General features: G+C 38.7%; 1 protein-coding gene across 4 annotated transcripts in view; it reads right to left on the bottom strand.

Moving 5' to 3' along the window:
- The window catches only part of LOC133554470 (putative helicase mov-10-B.1), a 51,859-nt gene that overhangs the window by 3,012 nt on the left and 33,310 nt on the right, over nt 1–15,537 (bottom strand). For all 4 annotated transcript variants that reach the window (XM_061903285.1, XM_061903288.1, XM_061903287.1 and 1 more), the window contains exons 13-22: nt 15,371–15,468; nt 11,458–11,555; nt 11,271–11,369; nt 11,081–11,183; nt 10,885–11,002; nt 7,717–7,908; nt 7,570–7,641; nt 5,155–5,280; nt 4,821–4,909; nt 4,642–4,751 (exon numbers count right to left, since the gene is read on the bottom strand). In XM_061903285.1, the coding sequence (XP_061759269.1) occupies nt 4,642–4,751; nt 4,821–4,909; nt 5,155–5,280; nt 7,570–7,641; nt 7,717–7,908; nt 10,885–11,002; nt 11,081–11,183; nt 11,271–11,369; nt 11,458–11,555; nt 15,371–15,468 (1,105 nt within the window). The remainder of the gene's footprint in view (nt 1–4,641; nt 4,752–4,820; nt 4,910–5,154; nt 5,281–7,569; nt 7,642–7,716; nt 7,909–10,884; nt 11,003–11,080; nt 11,184–11,270; nt 11,370–11,457; nt 11,556–15,370; nt 15,469–15,537) is intronic.

Below are 15,537 nucleotides of genomic sequence, written 5' to 3'. Positions count from 1 at the left end.
TTATCATACAGGTTACGGAACATAAATGAAGTATTTTTGACGGTTATTGAATGCATTTTTAGAGTGTTTCAGAGGTAGAATTGATTGCTCCCATTAGCTGCATTGCTAGCCACCTAGAACAAGCTGATTTGTACGTTGGAAAGCGAAAAGAAAGAAAAAAACAAGGATTGTGAACGAAATATAAAGTCCAAAAAAGTGCAGTTCCCCTATAAAGTTTAAATAAAAGCAACACTCATTAATGAAGCTTTCAGCACATACAGTGGGGCAAAAAAGTATTTAGTCAGCCACCGATTGTGCAAGTTCTCCCACTTAAAATGATGACGGAGGTCTGTAATTTTCATCATAGGTACACTTCATCATAGGTACACTTCAAGGCTTCACGGTGGCAGAGGGGTTAGTGCGTCTGCCTCACAATACGAAGGTCCTGCAGTCCTGGGTTCAAATCCAGGCTCGGGATCTTTCTGTGTGGAGTTTGCATGTTCTCCCCGTGAATGCGTGGGTTCCCTCCGGGTACTCCGGCTTCCTCCCACTTCCAAAAGACATGCACCTGGGGATAGGTTGATTGGCAACACTAAATTGGCCCTAGTGTGTGAATGTGAGTGTGGATGTTGTCTGTCTATCTGTGTTGGCCCTGCGATGAGCTGGCGACCTGTCCAGGGTGTACCCCGCCTTCCGCCCGATTGTAGCTAAGATAGGCGCCAGCGCCCCCCGCGACCCCGAAAGGGAATAAGCGGTAGAAAATGGATGGATGGGATGGATGGATGGTACACTTCAACTGTGAGAGACAGAATGTGAAAAAAAAATAATCCAGGAATTCACATTGTAGGAATTTCAAAGAATTTGTTGGTAAATTATGGTGGAAAATAAGTGTTTGGTCAACCATTCAAAGCTCTCACTTATGGAAGGAGGTTTTGGCTCAAAATCTCACGATACATGGCCCCATTCATTCTTTCCTTAACACGGATCAATCATCCTGTCCCCTTAGCAGAAAAACAGCTCCAAAGCATGATGTTTCCACCCCCATGCTTCACAGTAGGTCTGGTGTTCTTGGGATGCAACTCAGTATTCTTCTTCCTCCAAACACGACGAGTTGAGTTTATACCAAAAAGTTATTTTTTGGTTTCTTCTGACCACATGACATTCTCCCAATCCTCTGCTGTATCATCCATGTATCCATTTTGGTATGAACTCAACTCGTCGTGTTTGGAGGAAGAAGAATACTGAATTGCATCCCAAGAACACCATACCTACTGTGAAGCATTGGGGTGGAAACATCATGCTTTGGGGCTGTTTTTCTGCTAAGGGGACAAGACGATTGATCCGTGTTAAGGAAAGAATGAATGGGGCCATGTATTGTGAGATTTTGAGCCAAAACCTCCTTCCATCAGTGACAGCTTTGAATGGTTGACCAAATACTTATTTTCCACCATAATTTACAAATAAATTCTTTAAAATTCCTACAATGTGAATTCCTGGATTTTTTTTTCACTTTCTGTCTCTCACAGTTGAAGTGTACCTATGATGAAAATTACAGACCTCTGTCATCATTTTAAGTGGGAGAACTTGCACAATCGGTGGCTGACTAAATACTTTTTTGCCCCACTGTACACAACGTACATTTATATTTTGACAAAGCCGGGGGGAAACACACATACTCGTATACGGTGCGTGCAACAACAGTAACATAGCACTACACGCAAAGTTACATCATGAAATACAACCTTACCCGAGAAAAAAATATATTTATCTGGGAGAGTCTTAATACCAATTTCCTTGACAAGGCCTCACACAAAGAAGTTGTAGACCTCCATGCTTTTACAAGTTTTCATCTGTTTTGTCGTGTAGAATGACGTCTGGAGGACAATAGTTCGATACGTATCCATGTATCTGCTTTTTGCAAAAAGATTTTAGCCTCTTTTGTACTCCGAAAGTTCGCAGAATGCTTGCTGTATTGCAGCCATCTTAAATTGGTTGACCACCACTGGTTTTCCCTTCTGGGAAGAAGTCCATTCATCCATCCATTTTCTCCCACCTATTCCCCTTTGAGGTCCAAGGGGGTGCTGGTGCCTATCCCAGCTACAATCGGGCGGAAGGCGGAGTACACCCTGGACAAGTCGCCACCTCATCACAGGGCCAACACAGATAGACAACATTCACACTCACATTCACACACTAGGGCCAATTTAGTGTTGCCAATCAACCTATCCCCAGGTGCATGTCTTTGGAAGTGGGAGGAAGCCGGAGTACCCGGAGGGAATCCACGCATTCACGGGGAGGACATGCAAACTCCACACAGAAAGATCCGAGCCTGGGATTGAACCCCAGTCTGCTCAGGACGTATTGTGAGGCAGACGCACTAACCCCTCTGCCACCGTGAAGCCCCTGGGAAAAAGTCACGTGTTGGAATTCAAGCCATAGAGTAAAATTGTTGTACATTGAAATCATTTTTAGACACATCTTAATTAGGTACCAGTAATTATTTATTTGATTAAAAAATATTTCTAATTACAAACCAGTCTGTTGAACAGCTCTTTGAAAGGAACGGCGTCTCAAGATCCGGCTCCCTTCAAAAAGCCATGAATCCCATCCTAAAGTTAAAGGTTTTTGGTATTTTGCCTAATATTCACAATCCTTAGGAGAGACAAGAAGACATATGTTGTCTTGTAAAATTTGTGCTTCCACTTCGAGATATGACGTCATTGCGTCTATTCCGACCATAAAACCCAATAAATAACCATCCCAAAACTACCAACAATACTCCGTTTACATTTCCTGACCTGAATATTATTCAAGTATTAGTGATATTGTTATTATAAGCCAAAAAATTAAGGACCTATTTTTAGCGGCACATTGATCACAGTGCGCCGACTTCCTTATGCTGCTGTAGTGACGTCAGCTGGGGAGCGGTTTTCTCACCTTTGACCTGGTGAATATTCATTTTACATCACACGTTATGCCTCTCACCTTCATAGCATAATGATGTGGACATGAATTAAGAAGTTGACAGCCCAACTTAAACCCGGAAATTGTGAAAAAGACTGGATGCTTAGTTTCCCTCCCCTTCTCTCTGATTCTTCATCGGAATGGGAATTTATCAACATCCTAACAGTCGGCACCCCAGTAAGAGTAGAGTTTGTAGAGTAAGTGATGTTTTATTATGTTTGTTGGCTCTCATGAAGGCTGCAGTGAGAAATAATTTGTGATGTTGTCAAAGGAAAAAAGCAAATGTGATGCGTTTTTGAAATGAATGCGCCGCCGTATGCTTAAAATTAGCAAAATATTTAAACATTACCGTATTTTCCGGACTATAGGCACACTTGAAATCCTTTTTTTCCTCAAAACTTGACAGTGCGTCTTATAACCCGGTGCGCCTAATGTACGGAATAAGTTTGGTTGAGTTTACCCACCTCGAAGCTATTTTTTTTTGGTACATGGTGTAATGATAAGTGTGACCAGTAGATGGCAGTCAAAAATAATAGATAAGTGGAGACTGCACTAAGATGGGTCTCAAGTAAACAACACCAACATTGTATATGTTCCATCGAAAATACAGAATATTACACATGGCGCTCAAAAATCTATCAAAATGTTTTAGTACGACTTTGGTATGCTATGAAGACGCACCGCTTGATGGATTGTTGGCGCATTAAACATGCAAGTATTATTATGGTGTGTGTATCAGGTAAGACATATCTGGCATTTTTTTTTCGCAATATTATGCAAAAGCAATTTTTCTTACCTTCTCGTACCTGCTGATCTGTATTTGGAATTTGCGTAAATCCTGAAAAATTAAGCGCATCCGCCTTTGTAGTCCGTGTGACACCGTAGTCAATAAGCGTCTTCTTTTTCTATATCTTCTTGTCATAGGACATTCATCCTACGCTGTTGTGATTTTTTAATATAATGTAGTGTAAAGTTTTTACTTATATCTGCCATGAAAGTGCTAAAACATACCTGTGCTGTGAGTTTACGTTATTCACCCAAGGAACGTTATTTATTAAAGAGTTCCTGGCGGACGGTGTTTCACGTGACACATTAACCTTGTTGTTTCCGGACGAGGAGATGCTCCTGTTATTGATTCAAGCAAAGTCTGACTGTCATTAAAACAGTTAGCTCCATCTTTTGACACTACTTCCACTCCCGTCCTTGTACACTACTCCGCTACAACAAAGATGACGGTGCCAAAGGTGAGCCACGTAAATAAGACCGCCGACAAAACGGCGTATCCTAAAGCGACTGTCAGAAAGTGGCTTGAAGATGGTCTGTAAAACATAATCTATGCAACATTTTGACCAAAGAACCATCATTACATGTTATGTAGACCACAAGAAAGTGTTTTAAATGGAAAATATGGTAAATGTTATTATGAATGTGTCTGTTACTACATTACATGTATACTTACATATTGAATATAAAACCTTAATGGTGGTGTTTGGATGTTCTTTTAAGCGCTTTATAGACATAATCCTATAGGCTCCATTGTAAACGGACATTTGTCCGCATTTATTTAATATTTAGAATGCATAAAAAAAAAGTGCTTTTGTCTTACATAAGGATTGTGAAGGATAGGCAAAATAAAAATAAAAAGTGTAGTTCCCCTTCTACATATTTTGAAAAAAGTTTTAAAATGAGTAGTTTCACCTTGTAGGTCAATCTTGATGGAGAGAGATGAAAGCCTTGCTATCACATCGTTTTCTTCCTCCATGCGGTCAGGCGTGTAGCCGCCCAAATCTTCACAGTACTTGATGAAGCTGCACGGGAAGGGCATGACAGGAGATGAGTTTTCTTACTCTAAACGAGCATATTCATTCAACACGTACCATCTCCACACTCGATCAGTGCAGAGCACCCACGGGTTTCCCACCAAGATCAGCAGGGCTTGAGCTCGAGTGACAGCCACGTTGAACCTCTGACAAGAGACAAAGTCTTTTCAAACAAGATCTTGTTTTGTGCAGTCCAAGAGTGTTGGACATCAATGGGGATGAAAACTCCCAAGAAGGAAAGGTTGTTCACACCATTTACAGTGAGAGTTACAAATGTCGCTCTTTGTGTAATTCTCCATTGGTGTGTACCAATACTTTTGTCCGCGTATGCACATAGATAGATAGATAGATAGATAGATAGATAGTACTTTATTGATATGTGGTCACGTACCTTCTCGTTGGTGACAAAGCCGAGGCTGAACTTTTTGTCAAAGTCCGTGTATTGCCGGTTGCTGCGCACTGTTGACACCAAGATGACTTTCCTCTCCTGGCCTTGGAACTCCTCCACAGAACCAATCTGACACAAACATTTCGTAATTCATGCAAATATTCCTTATAATAATGCAAGGGATGTCCAAACCTTTTGACTTGGGATGAATAAATTTGGCCGACTGCATGTAAAGTAACAATACAGATGTATGATGGATGTATGATTGATAATTAAACAGAATTGGATATCAAGAGAATGTGAAAGTTCAACTCCTGGTTTACTTCTGTGACCACCAAGTTTTGTAATAAACCAGAAATATCAAGCAGTTAAAATGCACCAAACATGGGGAAGTGTGGAGAGAGAGTTTTGCATGTTTCCCATCATGCATTGTAATGTGTAACTTTTATTAGTAGATTGCACAGTTCAGTACATATTCTGTACAATTGACCAATAAATGGTAACACCCGAATAAGTTTTTAAACTTGTTTAAATCAATTCCTTTTGGCTTCCCTGATGTCTGTAGGGTGTTAGCTTGAAAGGTGACACATCTTTTGGGTTGTTAAGTTGTTCAACTAATAACTGAACATCAGTCAAAGTGAACTTTACAGGTACCTATATACAGAATGTTATGTATTTGTGGGTGAACTGGGCTCAGCTGATCACAGGATCGTGGTCTACTACAACAGCAGTTTGTTTTTAGGTACGTATTTATTTTCGGACAAGTACGTTGAATAGTTAAGCGGACTTGCTCCTGCTATATTGTCTACTAAATGTTGCTTTTATGTCCTCATATTTGGTCTGCAGATGGCGTTTCAAGTTGGTTGTATTTTTACCGAGAAAATACAGCCACAGTAAAGGTGATGTGTGTCCGTAGGTCTTCTATTCTCTTTCTTCCCGGTGTAGAAGACATATTGTATGTCATATTTCGCGTTTTTCTTTTCCAGGTGAAAATCAAAACACCTTGTCTTATAAAACTCTAGTTCTAGGTTGGATACCCTCCATGCTTTCCCACCGGCCACTCTCCCACATGCAACTGTGATTAAAAATGCTCTCCCACCCACTAAAAGATGAAATTAAATATGATTGGCTTTAGTCTCTCAGCATTTGTCTTATTTCAATTTGTTGAGTAAATAGTCGATTAATATCATTGTATCCTACCATTGTTTTTGTCAATGTGTTTTTGTTTTCATTCATTATCGTCCTAATTTCATCAAGGGAAATAGGTCGCCGACGAAAACAAAGACAATCATTTTTATTTAAAAAAATTAACACTGCTTTTACTGACGAGTTCTTCCAACTAAGACGTTGTTTCTTCCGAGCGTTCGAGCTATGAGCGGCGGTGAACCACACAGTGGATGGAGGAGGAGGGACACACACACAGCTGCAGTGCTTGGTGACACTTTCGTGTCAATCACTTGTCCATTTGGTTGTGGTTCAATTTTATTTTGAACATGCTATACAGATGCATGAAAATTTTACTCAGTTTGATAAACTTTGAATGTATTTATTTTTGGAGTAAAATGTAAATTAAAGGGTTAATATCTGTATTCGCACGTGCGCCAATTTTTTATACACGCACAACCTATTTTTAGTCGCAAATGCAAATAAATTACTCACACTGTACATTCCCGCATACTTCACACCAAAGTCCCAATTTCGCCAAAATAATACATGTTTTATATTGCCAGAAAAACTAACTTCAAAACAACAACAATATCACACACATCCTTGGTAGCAGTCATGGCGCCTGTTGTTTAGTTGGCCATACTCTCTTTATACACAACTCTGGATTCGTATGTTGCCTTAGCTAGGAAGTAGTCTCTGCCATAAAGTTGAATGTGCTAATCCATTCTTAGTGTTTAGTCAGTGAGTATTGTACTTATTACACACAAGCTGTTGGATTGGACAGTCATCTTAGTTGTAGTTTTAAATACCAAATTTGGAGGTGTTGAAATCGGCTTGTAAAATTGCTAATGCTATTTAGCAGCATGACTATGGCAAAGCCAATGTGAATTAGCATCAAACCAGCGCATTTTGGAGAAGTGGAGTCACACTGTTTAATATCAGGTGTACTTTCTTTAATGGCAAGGAAAATTGCAATATTACCCAGAGGCAGTTTGGCTGAGTACTACCTAATGGATTGTTTCCTTGCCAAGTGCAGTGTAGTTTGCAACCGAGCAACAGAAGGTATTGAACTGCATTATATGCATGGCATTATTTTACGTGACTTGATACAGAGTAATGCCAACAGGATTAGGTCAGTTCCTATAAAAGTACTGAATTTGGTACCTATCCATTGGTATATGACACTCTGAAAACCTCTTGAGAGGTCATGCGGCATACGAGACGTTCGAGTAACCTTCACGGTTTCATTACCTTAAGTTCATCCAGCTCCTTGAATTTGAATTCTTTCCCAATTTTATACAGGGCCTGACGGATTTTCTGCACCTGTGTAGCAAACATACTTCCATGAAGTACAACATAACACTACACATATTAACTGATACACAACGAGATCAATACTTGTTTCCTGTAGGGGGCGATGATGCCAATGTCTTTGGGAGAAATTTTGGGCAGCCCCTTTTTGCCACTAGCCTGCAGTAGTTCTTTCACATAAAACATCAGCACGTCCACCTCTGCTCTGTTGAAAAACGAAGGGCTGTTGGCCTCTCGCTCGTCGACACCGGTCACATCATGGAAGATCACAGGAAAATCCTAGGACAGAAAGAAAATTGTTATTTATAGGAGAAAAGAGAGGAATACATATAAATTAGTACTTAGTCACGAGTGGTTATATTAATAAAATAAACTCTTGACAGCTTATATGACATATCTCTTTATACTTTTTAGGAATCTTATGACTTCTATTTTGAAGTCAAAAGATGCATAAGCATATCTGCTTTTATTACAATAAAGGCAGATATGCTTTTATTGTGATAAGGAACTCGCCGTTGGAAATGAAAATGCTTCTTCCACGGCAAAGACATTTAACCCTTGTGCACCCCTCGGGCCCAAAACAGGCATTACATGTGTTCCTTTTGTAATATGATAGTTTCGTTTAAAAAATATCCGTTTGCAATTTCACCATTCTTTTTTTTGGGAAAAATAAATGTCGCATACTCTGTGAGGAGTTAACCTGAGTTAATCCAGCCATTTTGGGAGTAGATACAAAACTCAAATGGCTGCCATTTGGGAGTTGTAGTGGTTAACCGCTGAAATGCAATGAAAATGATCTTCGGCAGATATATATAATTCAACCATAAATAACTTATTTTGAAAAATAATGCATATTTTGCATTTTCCCCATAATAAAAAAACTATTACATTATAAACATAGCATAATATTATGATACATTTATTTTGACAAAATGGCCATAAAACACAACAACATTAGAAAAAACTTTGTATCAATAGATTGATGATGATTTAACAACTTCAGATCTAATAGTAGAAAGTTAAAAAAAAAAAGCTGACTCATGACACTCATGAGCTGCTTGATCCCTTTTGGACAAAGGTTAAAGCAGTTAAAAGGTGAACTACAACCTAACAAATAGTTAAAATAATTCTAACATCAGTTGAATTGGGAAAAAAAGGTGAAATATTTCAGTTATTGTTTAATTTGTGTAAATTTATAAATGTTTAAAGCTAAACCATGTTTTGTAAAGTATAATTTATTCTGTATACTTGCTCAATAGCTCTTACAGTTGGTCATTAAACCCATGGATGTTCAATAAAAGACCATTTGAGCATTTGTTCCAGACCTTAATTTCAAGTGAGCCCCTACATACTGAATGAGCATCCATTAAATGTGCAGTTCTCGCGATGTCCATATTTCATTATCAGTTTTTTCGAGATATTGAAGGACATTTATTTATCGGTCCCATTATTGTAAACATTGCAAAATGAACAAAATGACCAATTATTATTAATGGCAATAGAAAAGAACAATGACCAATACTACAGTACATTTGTCCAGCGCCACATTGCAATTTTTTTTAGATAGGCTCCAGCACCCTCCGAAACCCTGAACTGGACAAGCGGTAGAAAATGGATGAGGATGGATATTTAGAAACATTTTAGGGTCTTTTTATTTTTATTAAAGGGTCCAATATTAAGCATTTTCAAACACAAAAATGGCTGAATAAACAAAAAATATCAATACTACAGTAAAGGTTTTATTACTACAATAGCATTGGCCACTAGATGAGACCAAAACACACTGTTCAGTATCATAGCCACTGATTGGCTCAGCCTAATGAAGCATTACTATATTAGAATAAAAGATTGTAATTGTGACTAAAGGGTGTTATTTCATGTTTACATGACACTCATAATGTTGAAAAAGGCATTTTGAAGTTAGTTAACAGGTGTGTTGTATTCTAGCTATGAAGGTATTTCATTTAAAATAAATGATTTCTACTGTACTTCACAGAAATTCATTTATTAAGGTCATATCTGGAACCACTTACCATCGATAAACGAGGGATGACTGTGTAGGTTGTATTCACCTGACGTCACGTCCGGCTCATTAACAACGCAAGGCTTACAGTAGTGGGCCAGCGAGCGTCTGTTGTCATAGCAATCTGGACGGCATTTTGCCTTTCTCAAAGAAAAATGCCCTATACTTGCGTTATTTTTGGCTGTTGGGAACAATGTAAAACGCAAAAAGGACAAAAGTTCCTCAGGAGGTAATCAACAAGGGCGGAAGATTGCAAGACTTAACGAAAGATGACGAGAAAAAGTGCCACGCACTCCAGTCCAAGTGAGCAGTGTCGAAGAACATAGAAGTTTGCAGTAATCACCTGGTTAAAGTTTTTTTTTAATATACTTTCAACATATAGTGTTTCCCATGTAAGAATTATCTCCATATTATTTGTATTTTATCTTTTTTTGGAGTTCTTAAAATACATTTTACTACAAGTGTTTCGTAAAATACCAGCTCAACGAATCTAAATATAAGAAAACAAATGTGAGCAAAACCTAAAAGAGTTAAGCTTTTCCAAAGGCAAGGATCATAAATGAAGCTTTCAGCACATACACAATGTTGACATTGTGTAGCTATATTTTGATAAAGACGGGGAAACACACTACTCGTAAACGGCGCATGCATCATCGACAAGGTAATAAAAACATGGTCGTATACGCAAAGTTAATAATGGAATACAACCTTACCCAAGTAAAAATCTTGATACCAATGTGCTTGACCCAGCCATACACAAAGAAGTTGTAGACCCCCATGATTTTCCAAGTTTTCATCTGTTTTGTCACGTAGAATGACGTCTGCAGTACTATATGTTTTGACATGTCTGACAAGTCTGGTTTGATAACGTATAGGGATAGATTCCATTGCGTAGTTCGATTTTTTGCTCGTATCCGCTTATAGTGGTAAATTCTAAACCCCTTGCGTACTCAGATAGCTTGCTGCACAGTCGCTATGTTGGTTTGGTGGCCCACCACTTACTTTACTTATGTTCAAAAGTGTTTTATATCAGAGCCTTGATATAGATCTGCAAGTAGCACCCTCGAAATACCATCCATTGTCTCATCAGGAGCATGTCCAGATGAATGCCATTAAAGGTTATTTTGAGGAAAATCCCACATTTCCTTCACTGGCTTAGTGCTCCCTCTATTGACTCTGTTTGCAAGTAATATAAGTATCAAAGACGTCAGAAGTTGAGAGAAAAATGTTACCTTCTTTTTCAGGTGTTCCCAGTTGCAGAAGGAGTTTCGTATCATTTCATTGGCGCGGACCAGGAGCTCTCCATCATAGAAGAGCTCGTTGGGAATTTTCAAAATGGCCGGATGGGACCTGAAAAGGATGGCAGGATTGTTGACTGGGGGATGACAGGAAAAGCACAAATGCGCCAGACGTCTATATTAACAACACCTGTAATTGCACAGCAATTTGGTGACAAAGTTTTTGTCGAACACGCCGTTGTTTTTCTCATACAACGACACGTGATTCATCATTCTTTCCAAGAGGGATGTGCCTGCAAAAAGCAGAGCCAGAATGTATAACGCATACACAAGTCGGCCTGTAACGCATTATGACGCATTCTCCCCCTTATGATTCTTACCCATTCCAAATTTGAGACCAAGGGGGGAAGAGACAATGGGTCCGAGCTGTTTGTGGTCTCCAGCTAAAACCACCTGTCCAGACTTTGGGTCCAGCAGCCCTTTAAGGCAATCAGGAAAATACAGCAGAAATCAAACAGAAGACATCCAGCAAGTTCAGTGCACGTTCATAGTGTTTTGTCACTTTACCAGCCAGTGGGATTATACATTCAGTCTCCGTGGCATTACCGGCCTCGTCCACAAAAAAGTGAGTGAAATGACCCATTGGGAGGTTTCCTGTGACCAGCCTGCAGAGAGCAGAAAGTAAGAGGAGAGAAGACCATTCAGGGGACACTTGATAAGGTTCAAAATTAAGATTTATTTCATAAGAGCTACTTCAAAAACAAATTTTAGTTTTTTACTTTTTTTTATCCATCATAACCCAATAGGGCCTGATCTACTAAATCGTGTGTATTAAAATACGTGCAAAACTTGATAGCACATGCAAAGTTGATCTACTAAGCTTGTGTCTTTTAAATATGCAAAATAGAGTGCAATTCATTTAGTGTGTCAGTCTTCATGAATTTGCAGTATAAATGCTAATTATCATACAACACTGGGAAGAGAAGTTGCAAATAAAATCTTTTAGCACCTGCAATTACAGGTATGTGAACACCCATTCAGGCAAGAGGAAAACTGACAAAAAAAAAGAGAAATATTTGCATCGACAAAAAACGCTGCCCGCAAGCCTCAAAAGAAAATCTTCAAAATTAAGACATTTTCTACAATTGAGTGCAATTGTACACTATATTTTACCTTTAGATTTATTCTCATCCACCAACCTCTTTTGGCTGTCTTTTTGACACTTATGTGCCCCATGTTATGTACCACAGAATGTTTTTGTTTTTTTTTATTAATTAGTTTAGTGACATTGATATAATTAAAAATGTAATGTCAAATTCTATAACATGCATTGCAAATAACTCTTAACGTTTCCCATTTGGCAACTCTATCCCATAGCTACGCCACCTCAGGTAATATGCTTCTGGTGTTGTGACCTCTGTTTACATCAATCATGTTAAAAATATACCTTTGCGCTGGCTACTAATAAATACTCGAGAACTAAAACGGGTTCGGCACTAACAGTGTTCAGGTTGTAATCATCCAAAAATGATTAGCTGCAATGAGAATAGCCATCAGCGTTGTGGTTGGAAGACCGAACGCCGGCAACATGACACTACCGATGCAAACTAACGATCTTGTTTTGGCGTCCCTGTCGACTTCCTGTTCTGCAATTCAGTGTGGCATTTAGGCAAGAGGAACAGTGATTACCAGTGGCTGAGGCGAGCATTCAAAAAATGTTGTTGAGATCCTGTTTTTTGGATATTGTAGTGGGTTTAAATTATTCACCCACAGAACTTTTGTTATTGTTGGAGAGTTCCGGTCAGATGAGTTTCCACAGGAGACACTTCCAGTGTTGTGTGTTGGGGCGCTGAGAAGCCCCAGATGTATATACAGCTTTATTACTGATGAGAAAACAAAGTCTGAATATCATTAAAATAATTAACTTCATCTTTTGACACTGTTCTTTCGACTCCTGTCCTTACACGCTACAATATTTCATTTAAAAAAAGCCCAGACATTTTATTTTTACGCAAAAATGTATGTTTAAAAACGCAAATTCCGCGTTTTTGCAGACATTTCACATTCCTGCAATTAAGGCTGCAACAATTGATCGATTAATTCGATCAGGAAAAAAACTTCAGTTTATATTCTGCTGCTCCATTAATCGTATAAGTGTGACAACATTTTCCGCACAACTATGCACGAGAGCGATGGTGTGCAGGTGCCTTGATGGCGGCAAATTGCTGAGAATTTTTATCAATGCACACATGCTAATATCAATCAATCTACTAGATAGCTGCAGGTCTACTTACAATGTGATTTATCAAAACTGTTCAGTGGCTGCTGTTTTGCATCTGTATTTAACATGTCTAGAATGTCCGTGCAAATTGGCAGTTACGCACAAATGGCTGTGAGAAAGGAGGCAATTGTGCTACAAAGAGAGCAAATATTTAGATTGTGTGTGTGTCAACACTTTTGGACTGTCCAAAATAAAAATTGGACGTATCGTCTCTTCAGCAATAACATTGTATAATTTTATAGCTGACCTCAGGCGCTGATTAAAACAAATTCAAGTGATATGTTTTTGTGTCTGCTGGTGTTTATTTTTAATGGCGTTTTGTTTTTGCTTATACAAAATACCTATCTCCTATGTGAAAAACGTATTCAAAAATGCATTTTCTTGCATTGGATCATTTCACACACACCATCACACATCCCTGAGCGCACTTAAAAATAGGTTCTGTTGTGTAGAGTGGATCATACTTCAATATGGCTCAGAAAAGATGGTACATACAGTCGTGGTCAAAAGTTTATATACACTTGTAAAGAACATAATATCATGGCTCTCTTGAGCTTCAAATCATTATTACAACTGTTATTATTTTGTGATGAGTGATTGGAGCACATACTTGCTTGTCACAAAAAAACATTCATGAAGTTTGATTCTTTTATGAATTTATTATGGGTCTAGTGAAAATGTGACCAAATCTGCTGGGTCAAAAATATACATCCGGCAATGTTAATATTTGGTTACATGTCCATTGGCAAGTTTCATTGCAATAAGGCACTTTTGGTAGCCATCCACAAACTTCTGGCAAACTTCTGGTTTAATTTTTGACAACTCCTCTTGACAAAATTGGTGCAGTTCAGCTAAATTTGTTGGTTTTCGGACATGGACTTGTTTCTTCAGCATTGTCCACACGTTCTCAATTGGGTTTAGGTAAGGATTTTGGGAAGGCCATTGTAAAACCTTAATTCTAGCCTGATTTAGCCATTCCTTTACCACTTTTGATGTGTGTTCGGGGCCATTGTCCTGTTGAAACACCGAACTGCGCCCAAAACCCTACCTCCGTGCTGATGATTTTAGGTTGTCCTATAGAATTTGGGAGGTAATCCGCCTTTTTTATTGTCCCAGTTACTCTATGTAAAGCACCAGTTCCATTGGCAGCAAAGCAGGCCCAGAGAATCATACTAACACCACCATGCTTGACGGTAGGGATGGTGTTCCAAGGATTAAAGGCCTCACCTTTTCTCCTCCAATCAGATTGCTGGGTATTCTGGCCAAACAGCTTAATTTCTGTTTCATCTGACCACAGAAATTTCCTCCAGAAGGTCTTATCTTTGTCCATGTGATCAGCAGAAAACTTCAGACTTAAGGTGTCACATCTGGAGCAAGGGCTTCCTTCTTGCATTGTATGCAGCCTCTCAGTCCATGGCGATGCAAAACACCCTTGACTGTAGGCACTGACACCTGTGTTCCACCAGCTTCCAATTTATTGCAGACCTGCTTTTTGATGGTTCTCGGTTGACTCTTGATCATACTGACTAATTTTCTCTCAGCAGCAAGTGATAGCTTGCGTTTTCGTCCTGATCGTGGCAGTGACAAAACTGTGCAATGCACTTTATAATTACGAACAATTGTCTGCACAGTTGTTTTGAAATGGCTCCAAGTGACTTTCTTGACTTGTTCAAGTCAATTTTTTTTTTCCAGATCTGTGCTGAGTTCCTATGACTTTCCCATTGTCGCGTTTGTAACCAAGTCTAATGACTGCATCACATGAGCCCTATTTAAATGTACTCAGAAGTCAACAGGTGTCATCTATCATAATCACTCACATGAAGTTAAGAGGCTAATTTGATTTGATTGTAACTTTTCTACATCACCAAAATTGATAATTTATGTTGCTGTATGTATACTTTTGACCCAGCAGATTTGGTGACATTTTCAGTACGCCCATAATAAATTCATAAAAAAACCAAAGTTTATGAATGTTTTTTGTGACAAACAAATACGTGCGCCAATCACTCAATCACAAAAAAATAAAAGTTTTAGAAATTATTGGAAAGTCAAGACAGCCATGACAGTATGTCCTTCAGAAGTGTATGTAAACTTTTGACCACGAGATATGGTAAAATGAGGGTCTTCATGGTGACAATATGTTAAAAAAAAGCACAATTTACAAGTGTCATTGACATCAACACGATAATTGTACACTACCTTCCAGCAGTGATCAGAGTGGTGAAAATGACTTTATACTTCATCAGCTCCTCTTTGGGAGGAAAAATGTAACAATCCCCTTGCAGGTTACAACATGCCTGTGAAGTCACCACAATGAACATGCACACAATGTTAACATATTAATACGTCCTGTCAAATGATTAAAG

Source organism: Nerophis ophidion, linkage group LG06 (assembly GCF_033978795.1).
Source record: "Nerophis ophidion isolate RoL-2023_Sa linkage group LG06, RoL_Noph_v1.0, whole genome shotgun sequence".
NCBI classification, from domain to species: domain Eukaryota; kingdom Metazoa; phylum Chordata; class Actinopteri; order Syngnathiformes; family Syngnathidae; genus Nerophis; species Nerophis ophidion.
This window is presented reverse-complemented; position numbering and strand designations above follow the sequence as displayed.